This window comes from Zootoca vivipara, chromosome 13, assembly GCF_965207765.1.
Source record: "Zootoca vivipara chromosome 13, rZooViv2.hap1.1, whole genome shotgun sequence".
In the NCBI taxonomy this organism is placed as follows: Eukaryota; Metazoa; Chordata; class Lepidosauria; order Squamata; family Lacertidae; genus Zootoca; species Zootoca vivipara.
Window position 1 is genome coordinate 41168780 of NC_142596.1, and position 13050 is coordinate 41181829.

The 13050-nt window shown below is 47.3% G+C and overlaps 1 protein-coding gene across 1 annotated transcript in view; it reads left to right on the plus strand.

Moving 5' to 3' along the window:
* The window catches only part of ADAP1 (ArfGAP with dual PH domains 1), a 74342-nt gene that overhangs the window by 38983 nt on the left and 22309 nt on the right, over positions 1-13050 (plus strand). The window contains exon 5 of the mRNA XM_035131487.3: positions 12506-12618. Within this exon, the coding sequence (XP_034987378.1) occupies positions 12506-12618 (113 nt within the window). The remainder of the gene's footprint in view (positions 1-12505; positions 12619-13050) is intronic.

The following is a 13050-nucleotide window of genomic DNA, read 5'->3' on the forward strand; positions in this document are numbered from 1 at the left end:
ATCCCGCGGACGGACAGAACAGTAATACTATTGTTAACAAAGTGGTGGGTGCAGGCCTGGAAATGGTGCAGCTGGGTACATGGCGGCTGTTGGCATTCAGGGTCTTGAGGGCTGTGTGTTGGGTGTGCGGCCCAACAAGAACTTTGGCATTTACGGTTTCCCATTGTGTCTGTATGATCTAGCATACAGACCCTTGTTTCATTCCTTGGCTGTGCAAAGCTGGGCCAGGCCTCGGCGGTTCTGTCCGCCCTTTGTTCTAAAGGACAACAACAACAAACAAGAAGGGAGCTTGTGGGAATACTAAGCAGCTAGTGTAGGATGAAGGAGCATTTTTAGTGCCGCTAGAGGCCTTGCCCCGAGTCGTGTCTGCTTTCAGAAAAGCAAACCTCCGACGTGTTGCGCCAAGAACCCTCCGTTCCCGCTAATGCTGAACTCAGCTGCTCCTGTGCCAACAGGATTGGAACCATACCAGGGCCAGTGGGAAGCGAGAGGAAGGGGTCAGCTTTCTTGGGTGGATCTTGAGACAGGCAGAAGTTTAGAAAGCAGAAACGCCCAATTGGGCATCACCCAGCCAGCCTAATAAGGGCAGAGCATGCACAGATGTCTTCCAGAGCCTCTGAATGTTGAGTTTCAGTTGGGAAAGCAAAATGGGGAAGGGGAGAGGGGACCTGTGTGCTTGATCCCATAGCGGTTTGTAAAATCCTGGCTGGTTGAAGCCATGTACAGGAGCAAAGAAGAGGGAGGGATCTCATCTCCCCCACCCCCAATCAATCATTGGTCATTCTGGGTGGGGGCTGATGGGAGTTGTAGTCCAAAACATCTGATGTCACACATTAGGCAGATCCGTAATGTGCATTTAGAGCACAGGCCCTCCATCAAAGAAAACTAGGAATTGTAGTTTTACCCTCGCAGAGCTATAATTCCCAGCCCCCTCAACAAACTGCAGTTCCAGGAATTCTTTGTGTGGGGGCGGGTCATGTGCTTGAAATGTGCATTGGACAGTGTAAACCCAGCAGTTGCTTGGCGTGTGTTTCTGAATGTCAGCATTCACACATTAGAGCGGTCACTGTTGATTCCCACATTGTACAAAGGGGTACAATTCAAGGTGTGTGTATGTGTGCATCTGCACCTGTATTTTCTTTCAAAGAGCACATTTCTATATTGCACCATTCAGAAAAGAGCAAAATCCAAATAAATAATAATAATAATAATAATAATTTATTTATACCCCGCCCATCTGGCTGGGTTTCCCCAGCCACTCTGGGCGGCTTCCAACAGAAATATTAAAATACAATAATTTATTAAACATTAAAAGCCTCCCTAAACAGGGCTGCCTTCAGATGTCCTCTAAAAGTCTGGTAGTTATGTTTCTTTTTGACATCTGGTGGGAGGGTGTTCCACAGGGCGGGTGCCACTACCAAGAAGGCCCTCTGCCTGGTTCCCTGTAACTTGCCTTCTCGCAGTGAGGGAACCGCCAGAAGTGTCCAGGCAGAGCGATGGAGGTGGAGACGCTCCTTCAGGTATACTGGACCGAGGCCGTTTAGGGCTTTAAAGCTCAGCACCAACACTTTGAATTGTGCTCGGAAACGTACTGGGAGCCAATGCAGGTCTTTCAAGACCGGTGTTATGTGGTCTCGGCGGCTGCTCCCAGTCACCAGTCTAGCTGCTGCATTCTGGATTAATTGTAGTTTCCGGGTCACCTTCAAAGGTAGCCCCACGTAGAGCGCATTGCAGTAGTCCAAGCGAGAGATAACTAGAGCATGCACCACTCTGGCGAGACAGTCTGCAGACAGGGAGGGTCTCAGCCTGCATACCAGATGGAGCTGATAGACAGCTGCCCTGGATACAGAATTAACTATAGGATAACTATATTCCGATCTGCACAACAGGCCAGAAATTTTGCACTCAGTCAGTTTGCATTGAAAATTGCAAATTCCTCCACCATCCCTGCACACTGTATATGTTTTGTGGACGAGGAGAAACAGTGCTGTTCAGGCTGACATTTTTGTCAGGCTGCCTGCTGTGCATTCTTGTTCCAGCACTGAACAGTGCTGTTTTTTTTGTTTTTTAAAAATTTATAGGTGTATATGTATGCTGGTCTATGACCGTAATAAAGATTTGGAGGTGTATATCTTTATGACATAATCTTAGCCTCTGCGATGTGTCCCATTTGGACGGGAAAAGCTGGGTAGAAATGGAGGCAATAAATATAACTTATATACACACCAGGGGATGAGATCGCTGACGGAAATAAAATGTATACATGGGCAGCAGCCGTTCATGGACTATATCAGGCATCCCCAAACTGCGGCCCTCCAGATGTTTTGGCCTACAACTCCCATGATCCCTAGCTAACAGGACCAGTGGCCAGGGATGATGGGAATTGTAGCCCAAAACATCTGGAGGGCCGAAGTTTGGGGATGCCTGGACTATATCCTTCAGCGTTTGGTTTAAATACCTTCCTCTTTTTCGTTTTTCTTGTTTAATGTTAAGTTTTATCGGGGGAAGTGGAGCTGAAAAAATCGGCGCACTCGGGATTGGCACCCAGGGCCGAAATTACCCTTCTGGGCAATGCAGAAGTAAAATTGCATCGCTGGGGAGGGGAGGGCACCTCCTTCCCAGGCAGCAGGGGAGCTTGCCACAAAACAGACTCACGGCTCCTCGATCAATTACATCATCCTGCCTTGCAGGGGGAATGAATGACTCATCCAGAGAGGCTGCTGAGTTTCTCCTCCCTGGGCACCAAGGAGCTGGCTCTAATGCCCAGCGCACACTTCCCAGAGGGAGGCCTTTGTTATTTTACCGTCAAAGAGCAATGTGTGTTTCAATGCAAAATGCATTTCCTCAGCTAATAGCTGCAGCCTCTGTCTGTGGCTCAGGTTAGCAACTCGAGTAATATGGTGCAGTGGAAGGGATCAGAGGAGCCATTGCCATCAAGAACCTTGTGCCCTCCAGATGTTTCCTCCCCCCTTTTCTTAATCACAGCTCCCATCCTCCCTGACCATTGGGCATTGTGGCTAGGGCTGATGGGAGTCTGAGTTAGAGGCAGGCAAATCTGCCAGTTTGGTTACAGGTAGGTAGCCGTGTTGGTCTGACATAGTGGAAACAAAAAATAAAAAAATAAAATTCCTTCCAGTAGCACCTTAGAGACCAACTAAGTTTGTCATAGGTATGAGCTTTCGTGTGCATGCACACTTCTTCAGATACCTGCATGCACACGAAAGCTCATAGCTATGACAAACTTAGTTGGTCTCTAAGGTGCTACTGGAAGGAATTTTTTTATTTTTTGTTTCGACTGCCAGTTTGGGTTTCTTGTGTTTTTCTAAATGTAAGTTCAGTTCTCCACATTTGTTTGCAATTAACACACACACACACACACACACACACACACACACACACACACACACAACCAGTCCTCATGAAAATTCATCAGCATTTTAATGTGAATTTCCCCAAATATACACATTTTTGTGTGCAGTTTTGTTTTGCTTACTATACACATTTTTGCAGAGAGCTTTCCCCTAATAGAATGCATTTCACATGTTGATGTCACTTATTATATGCACTCCTATGCACACTTTACATCTTTATAGACATTACTTGGCTGGAGAATTAATTTTGAAGGGAATACCCATTAGGTGGATTCACCTTTAAATGCAAGCTGGATCTAGGTCAGGCATCCCCAAACTTCGGCCCTCCAGATGTTTTGGACTACAATTCCCATCATCCCTGACCACTGGTCCTGTTAGCTAGGCATCATGGGAGTTGAAGGCCAAAACATCTGGAGGGCCGCAGTTTGGGGATGCCTGATCTAGGTTCTTCCTCCATCCACATTGTAGTACAAAACATCAAGAGGGCATCAGATTGGGAAAGGCTGAACCAGACCTTATGTAGCACTTTCACCAACATGGGAATGGCCGTAGCTCAATGGGGTTGCGTCTTCCTGCATGCAGAATGTCCTGGGTGTGATCGTCAGCATCTCCCGGTACGGTTGGGAGAGACCCCTGCCCAAAACCCTGCTGCCAGTCAGGGTAGAGTAGACTGTACTAAGCTAGATGAATCACTGGTCTGACTCGGTATAAGGCAGTTTCCTAGGTTCCTATATAATTCATAACCATGAGGACTAGACTCTTACTTCCCCTTTAAGGAGAGTGCCATAAGCTCAGACTAAATGTGCTGCATTAAGTCCTAAGTATGTCCAGGTTTCCTGATCCACCAGCTTATGGGAGTGGTTTGGTGCAGGTATCTTCTTCTTCTTCTTCTTCTTCTTCTTCTTCTTCTTCTTCTTCTTCTTCTTCTTCTTCTTCTTCTTCTTCTTCTTCTTCTTCTTCTCCTCCTCCTCCTCCTCCTCCTCCTCCTCCTCCTCCTCCTCCTCCTCCTCCTCCTCCTTTGGCGATCCCTCGTAGCCAAGTAAGATTGCCTTCCATAAACATGGTTTTAACAGTGAGTCCATAAGTGGCTGTGGAGGCCAATTCTGGATCCACACGTCCTTCCACAGCAGGGACATTAGTTTTTGGGTGGAAGTTGATCACGGTGAGGGTTTGCCAAACGCGCCTTCCTCTTAGCACATTTCTCTCTTTTGTCCTGAGTTTGAGCATCTTCAAAGCCCATGACAAAGGCTCTTCTCCAATTGGAGCGCTCGCAAGCCAGTGTTTGCCAATTGTCAGTGTTTATATTACATTGTTTATATATATATTTGCCTTGAGAGAGTCTTTAAACCTCTTTTGTTGACCACCAGCATTACGAGGGTGCAGGGATATCGAACAAGGATGCTTTATTAAAGAAAGGTGTAGCAAGGAGATGGCTTGTCCACGCCCAAGCAAACATGCAGACATCTGAAGAACACAGGGCAGTCTCGAGCAGGTCGCACGCCCTGGCGCTGAGGGGAGGAGATCGCTTCGGCGCCCCCGCCCTCGCAGGGCGCAGCATGGCTTCCGTGCGGCTTCGCCGTGCAGCGCCCTACCTACCGGCCCAGCGCCCTGACGCCCCGCACCACCGGGACTCTACCTAGAGCCGGCCCTGGAAGAACAGATGGTATCTGAAGAAGTGTGCATCCACACGAAAGCTCATACCAATGACAAACTTAGTTGGTCTCTAAGGTGCTACTGGGGGGGGGAATTATTTTGTTTTGACTACGCCAGACCAACATGGCTACCTACCTGTATGCAGACATTATTTCTGCACTAGGCAGCATACGCCACTTTGTCAGAACTGCCCATCACTACACTTGGCCAGTTGAGGGCATAGGTGGCAAATACCCAAATCTTACAGGTAGCTCCCCTTTCTGGACTCACAGTCTAGCATCCCAAGGATAACATCACAACAAGCCAAAGCAAGTGAATATAAGCACATCTGAGCTCATTGCTGTTACAACAGCTGCCAGCCAGTTAATTGGGAGGTTATCTTGTTATCAAGATGACATCAGCAAAGCTTTTGGAACAGAACATCTTTGGTTCAACACAGCAGGTAGGAATGTCCTGCCTCCCCATGAGCCAGCTGAGATGAATCATCGCTTGACCATCTGTAGCCTCGGGTGCACAAATTATATGGTGGTCTCCTTTTGCTGGTGGGAGAGGAACTTAAGGAAGAGGGAGAAAGCAACCCAGGTGTTTGAGCTGGAGGCTGCCAAAGAGATAAAGTCAAGGGAATTAGGTCACCCTCTAAGGGCAGGCAAGGCTGTATACGTTTCAGCACTGCAGATGACAAAGCAGTTTCAGACAGGGCGCTGCAGATGCTAATGAGAGCCCTGGGAAAAAAATATAGGGCAGAGATCTGTACGGTATTCGCATTTCCCCACTCCTCTACCCCGCTGCTCACAGACAGTTTTCACCTTGAAATTGTTGGTGCATCAGATAGCATCTATCCCAGCAATTTCACCTGCAGAGGAAAACTATTTGCATTATTTAGCAAGCCGCTGGATGAAGGAGCCTGTCCACTTATCATCAAAAGAGTCCTTCTGGGTCATGCCGAGGCCCAACTGGTGCAGCATCCTGCTCTCCCAGTGGCCAACCCGATGCCCACGGTGCTCTCCTTAACCTCTCCTTAACTCTTGCACTGGAAGGAGTGATGCCCTCTCAGCCTCCTCCGGGTCAAAGCGATGCAATGGCTCTCCAGCATCCTTGAGCCCTTGCCTGCATCTCTCCTCCCCTGAGCCTTCCCAGCTTTCCGCACGCTGGTTTCTCTCTGTTTCTCTCTCCCTCCGAGTCCTTCCCCTCCCCCCTGGCTGCTTCAGACCCACTGCTGCTCCCTGTGCTTGGCGAGGTGGATGTTAGGATGATGGGGGCTGGCTCCCTGTAGGGAGTTACCCTTACAGCACCCCTATTTTCATTGGAGAAATGTTGGAGGGTATGGAGTTATCTGATCCTTGAGCCACCTGAAGGAAGTTTTTCAATGTTTAATGTTTTGTTATTTTGTTATATATGTTGGAAGTCACCAAGAGTGGCTATGACAACCCAGTCAGATAGCTGAGGCATAAATAGTAAAATTATTATTATTATTTATTTATTTATTTATTATTATTATTATTATTATTATTATTATGGAATAGGACACCCCTATTTTCATTGGAGAAATGTTGGAGGGTATGTGTATGTAATGGTCAGTGGATCTCCAATTTTAAATGTTTAGACTGTTTTTATTGCATATGCATATGGTTGCAACAGACGGCTTTGTTTTTGTTTTTAATGAGCAGTGGCACACCAATATTGCCAGAAATAAAAAAATAAATAAAAATCCAGCAGCACTTGAATACAGGAGGTGCTTGCTTCTTTTTGACAAGAGAAGAGAGGTCGTGAGCATTTTACCAAGATTTTGTCTGATAGTTTAGCGAGAAAGGCACTTTGGTTGCTGGCTGTATTTCACTGTATTGATTTCCAGCGCCTGGGAAGCAAAAGCTATCAATCCTTCCTTTCAAAATGTTCCGTTGGCTGTGATGCAAAGGGAAACAATTCCATAAGGCCTGGAAATTTGTTACAGATCTCTCCCCCCCCCCCAATTATTTTCTCCTTTAAGCCTTAAAAGGAGAGGTCTTCCACCAGCTCTTACTTGTACCAAGAGTTTCTTTTTTTTAATTGTGCAATTGGACACAAAATGTGCAGTTGGAAAGCTGATAATGTGCAGCTTGAAGAATGATGGCAAGGGGAATTAGACAAGCTAGGCGTAAGCGTTTATTAAGCCCTTAAATGGCAGGCAGTGCCAGAGACAGCAGGTACACAAATTAGATGAAGGTAGAATGCTCCCAATTTCTACAGTTAAATTACTCAAACCATGTTAAAACACCTTTTTGTGTGTGGCCAGAACCTCCTCTTTTTCACCTTTACGTATTGTTTTGTCACAGATTGAAAATCTTCTTAAAGTGTTCCCTGGGTGGTTTTTAATTTTTTGCAGCAGGGGTTGGGGGGGGGCATTCATAAATGAATCATCGCTGTAGTAGATAAGAGCTGCCAACTCCTATGGAAAAACCACCCTTGGAAAAGAGTGTGAGCAAGGAGCCCCAAATGCTTTGTGTTCATTCAGCTTCTTGCTTCCTCTAGTGTTCGGTGTGTGGTGGGGAATTTGCTTTTTCGGAACAAGAGCAAAAATGCACCTGACTCGCACCTGGCTCCATCCCTATGACATCATCTTGAAAGCCTTGCTAGTCTGCTTTCTAAACCTGTCAATGTGCTTCCCTCAGCTCCAATTGGATGAGATTTGGGAGCTGAAGCAGCGGGTTGCTTCCTTCTGAGAAGCAGAGCACCAAAGTTGTTGAAAGCCAAATATCGTGCATGGGTTTTAAAATGATTTGCACACCTTCCCCACCTTCTTTGGCCCCTTGTCTAGTTGTTTTGTATATGTGGAAAAGGGGTGAAGGTGTCCTCCTTTGCTTGCCCCTGTGCTAGTTTGAGTTTGTTGGTTGTTGTTGTTGTTGTATAGTCGTTTAGTCGTGTCCAACTCTTCATGACCCCATGGACCATAGCATGCCAGGCACTCCTGTCTTCCACTGCTTCCCGCAGTTTGGTCAAACTCATGTTGGTAGCTTCAAGAACACTGTCCAACCATCTCATCCTCTGTCGTCCCCTTCTCCTTGTGCCCTCAATCTTTCCCAGCACCAGGGTCTTTCCCAGGAAGTCTACTCTTCTCATGAGGTGGCCAAAGTACTGTGTTTCTCCAAAAATAAGACACCGTCTTATATTTATTTTTCCTTTAAAAAACCCCACAGTGGCTTATTTTCAGGGAATGTCTTACTTTTTATTACGCGTCCAGCCTCGCCTCTTCCTTGGGGCCCTCCAGAACTGCACCTATCACTATGTCTTATTTTCTGGGTATGGCTTATATTGCGCAAATGCTTAGAAATCCTGCTATGGCTTATTTTATGGGTATGTCTTATTTTAGGAGAATCAGGGTATTGGAGCTTCAGCTTCAGGATCTGTCCTTCCAGTTTGTTGGTTAGCTTTTCTAATGGGGTGGTTTCCCATACATTTTGGTCCCATATTCACTCCTTTTTTTGTTACACAAAAGAAAATATTTTATTATTATTATTATTATTATTTTAAGGATCACCCTTCCCCATCAAAAGAAGTGGTTTTGTTTTAGGACAATACCGCGACAAAGTACATAGCGGCATCTAGCAAATGCATTTTTGCACCTATTACTTGGAGAACTGTGCCACAAAATTGGGAGGAGGGTGAATGTTTGTTTTAAAAAATGTGAACTGAATTGAATGTCTCCTCCGCCCACCAATCCGTATTAATGATGGCTTTCTTTGGGAGTCTGAGAAGAAAAATGATTCTTTCTTCTTCTTTTAATGAAATGTCTCCTCCTGAATGAACATTCCCCAGCATTTGAGATCTATCACTCAAGCACTCTGAGGGACACAGGTGGCGCTGTGGGTTAAACCACTGAGCCTAGGGCTTGCTGATCAGAAGGTCAGCGGTTCGAATCTCTGTCACGGGGTGAGCTCCCGTTGCTCGGTCCCAGCTCCTGCCAACCTAGCAGTTCGAAAGCACGTCAAAGTGCAAGTAGATAAATAGGTACTGCTACAGCGGGAAGGTAAACGGCGTTTCTGTGTGCTGCTCTGGTTCGCCAGAAGCGGCTTTGTCATGCTGGCCACATGACCTGGAAGCTATACGCCGGCTCCCTCGGCCAATAATGCAAGATGAGCGTGCAACCCCAGAATCGGTCACGACTGGACCTAATGGTCAGGGGTCCCTTTACCTTTACCTTTACTCAAGCACTCTACAGAATGACCGTGTTGGAAGGGAACATAGCAATCACAGCTAATATGTAAAGCTAAAACAGGAAGTGACTCCTCCTTCCACACACGTCAGATACAAAACAAGTCATATTTTCTTGCCTTTTGGGGGCCCCAAACCATTGTTGGTGGCCTCCTTCTCACTCTACCTTCCAAGCCTCTGTGATTCGAGTGCAGAACACTGCTTAATTCCATGTTGCATCGTACATGATAGATCACAAGGAGGCTGATGAAGTTCTCCCTCGGGAAGGCTGACAGAAAACAGACAGGTACACAAGGATGCCTGGAGGATATGGTTGATTAAACCATCAGCCTTGCTCAAGAGCTGACAGTCACGCTTCCTGAGCTTTGACAGTTTTGGAGTCTTTTAACAGTTCACTTCCTCGAATAACAAAACAGTAAGCAGTTTTTCTCCTGGAAGCATTCAGCCGGGTTGCTGCTCAACAAGTCTTTTACTGACGTATGCCATATTTTAAAGAGCCTATTCCGATAAATGTCAGTGTGGTCTGGTGGGTAGAGGGTTGGTAAAAGGTAAAGGGACCCCTGACCATTAGGTCCAGTCGTGACCAACTCTGGGGTTGCGGCGTTCATCTCGCGTTATTGGCTGAGGGAGCTTCCAGGTCATGTGGCCAGCATGACAAAGCCGCTTCTGGCGAATCAGAGCAGCACACAGAAACGCTGTATACCTTCCCACCGGAGCGGTCCCTATTTATCTACTTGCACTTTGATGTGCTTTCGAACTGCTAGGTTGGCAGGAGCTGGGACCAGCAGCGTAGCTAGCCGCCTGGCTGCCTGGGGCGGCAAACCCGAAGACACCCCACCCCCTGGCCAGGGGGCGGGGTGTCCATTGCACGCATGCATCATGCGTCACGACGCACGTGTCACGATGCACGTGTCACGACACACAATGCATGTGCGCACAGGAGGCAGACGTCGCGCCACCGTGGCAAATCCCGCGAGCAAGCCATGGAGTGAGGCAGTCTCGCTGGCATCTGGGCTTCTTCTCGATGGCGGCGGTGGCTGTCAGAGGTGGTCAGCCCCATCCAGCCTGCTGCCCCCCACCCAGCCTGCCACCCGGGGTGGCGCCCCTCCATTACTATGCCACTGGCTGGGACCGAGCAACAGGAGCTCACCCCGTCGCGGGGATTCGAACTGCCAACCTTCTGATCGGCAAGCCCTAGGCCCACCCATGAAGCTCACTGAGTGACCTTGGGCCAGTCACAAAACCACAGAATCACAGGGCTGTGGAGTTGAAAAGGACACCAAGGATCAACCCGTTGCAATGCATGAATCTTTTTGCCCAGTGTGGGACTCGAACCCACAACTCCGTTATCCCAGGTGCTCACGACCTCTCAGCCTTACTTTACGCCACATGTTTGTTGTGAGGGTAAAATTGGGGCAGCTGGGAGAACAGTCTGGGCCACCTTGAGCTCCTTGGAGGAAAGGTGGGATATAAACGTAGAGTGGGACTATCAAAATGTTGCTAAGGGCCTCATCTGCACTTTGCATTTAAAGCAGTACTGCTCCACTTTAGGCAGCCATGCTCCCCCCCTCCCCCAAGAATCCTAGGAACTGTAGTTGTGTGTGCATGTGGGTGTGTGAGAGGAGAAGGTGTGTCACTGGCCTAAGATTTCCCAGGGTGCTTCAGGGGGGATTTGAACCTGGGTCTTCCCAGTATTAGTCTAGCACCCATACTCAGGGTGGCCCAACTTTTCCTATCAAGTGGGCCGCAAGAGTATGTCAACACAGAACCCGTGGGCCACACACTGCCTTGTTGAATGGGTGTTGGAGGGAGGCCAAAATTTCACACACACACACACACAAACACACACCAGCGCTCATGCTGATTTCCCGAGACCAGGTAAGTGAGGTGCCAGGCTTTGGGAAGGAAGTGTGAGGCTCTGGCAAAGTCCTAGAGCCCTCCCACCTCCTTCCCAAAGCTGGAGAAGGACTAAATTTCTGAGCTGAGTTTTGCCATTTTCTGTAAGAAAAACTGAGGAAGCTGCCTTATACAGATTCAGTGCATTGGTCCACCTAGATCAGTATTGTCAACACTGGCTGGCAGCAGCTCTCCAAAATTACCGGCAGGGATCTGGAGAAGCCAGGGATTGGATCTGGGACTTAATGCAAGCAAAGCAGATGCTCTTCTGCTGAGCTGCAGCTCTTTCTCAAAGCAAGCAATGGATAGTTACCCCACCACCACCCTGATATTTACAAATGAAATGTGACAAGCTAAACTGTTAACGTACTTATGGAAATGACCAGAATATAATTTGGCAGCTTAACAGCTTTGTTGCGGTCATTCCAATTAAAGCCAGTGGAAGGAGCAAATGCTTCATCCTGGATCTGTCTGCTATTGCCTTGGCTAACTGAAATTGCAGAGATTCCTAAGACTAGTCCGGTGGTCTAAACAGTGGTCCTCAACCTTGGGCCTCCAGATGTTTTGGGCCTACAACTCCCATGATCCCTAGCTAGCAGGACCAGTGGTCAGGGATGATGGGAATTGTAGTCTCAAAACATCTGGAGGCCCAAGGTTGAGGACCACTGGTCTAAACCACTGAGCCTCTTGGGCTTGCCGATCAGAAGGTCGGCGGTTCAAATCCCCACGACGGGGCGAGCTCCCATTGCTCTGTCCCAACTACTGCCAACCTAGCAGTTCGAAAGCCTGCCAGTGCAAGTAGATAAATAGGTACCACTGTGGCAGGAAGGTAAACGGCATTTCCGTGTGCTCTGGTTTCCGTCATGGTGTCCTGTTGTGCCAGAAGTGGTTTAGTCATGCTGGCCACATGACCCGGAAAGCTGCCTGTGGACAAATGCCGGCTCCCTCGGCCTGAAAGCGAAATGAGCTTTGCAACCCCATAGTCACCTTTGATTGGACTTAACCTATGCATACTATCTTAAGTAGACTCCTGCTTCCTTCTAGGGATGCTCCTCTCAGCTCTCCTTTTCCTGTTCTTAAGTTCGGGTCTCCACATTTGCCCAGCAGCCAAAAGATCAGAGCAGCAAATGAGGATCTGACATCTAGCCGAAGGGAGACTCTGTGGCAACCACCTCAGTGCCAAAAAAGGCTGATAATAATAATAATAATAATAATAATAATAATAATAATAATAATTCATTTATATGTCACCCATCTGACTGGGTTGCCCCAGCCACTCTGGGCAGCTTCCAACAAATTAAGACATCAAACTATTCCCCTTCCCTCTGTTTTTCCTTTCAACAAGTTGCCATGGGAAGAATATATTTCTCCATTGTTGTTGTTCTGTTCCTCCATAGGGTACCGGGAAGGATTTCTCTGGAAGAGGGGCCGTGACAACGGGCAGTTCTTGAGCAGGAAATTCGTGCTTTCAGAACGGGAAGGTGCCCTGAAGTATTACAACAAAAATGACGTAAGAGAATGAATGGGGGCTGGTTTCAAGTGGCTGGTCCTTTTTTCAGTTTGGAATAGCTAGCAGGTCACGTAATGGGGCCATGAGGCTCCTGTTGCTTTCCCCTTTGAAATCATTTTTATTGGTTTTACATAAATAAACAGAAACTGGGAAACACATATCTGTCTAAGGAGATTCTCCGAATCTTGAGACTTCCCCCCATCCCCTCCATGGGGTCTCAATTTAAACATGTACAACTGCATCTTCACATCCATACTCCAGTTTTCATATCAAACCATATTTTTACACTACAAGTGAGTCAAAATCCTGCTCTTGTTTCCATCTGCTTACAGTGGTCTCCTGATATTATTTTTTATTTAAAAAAATATTGGATTTTACATTTTTATCATATTACAACTTATCAGATCATCAAACTCAACAAGATACATTCCC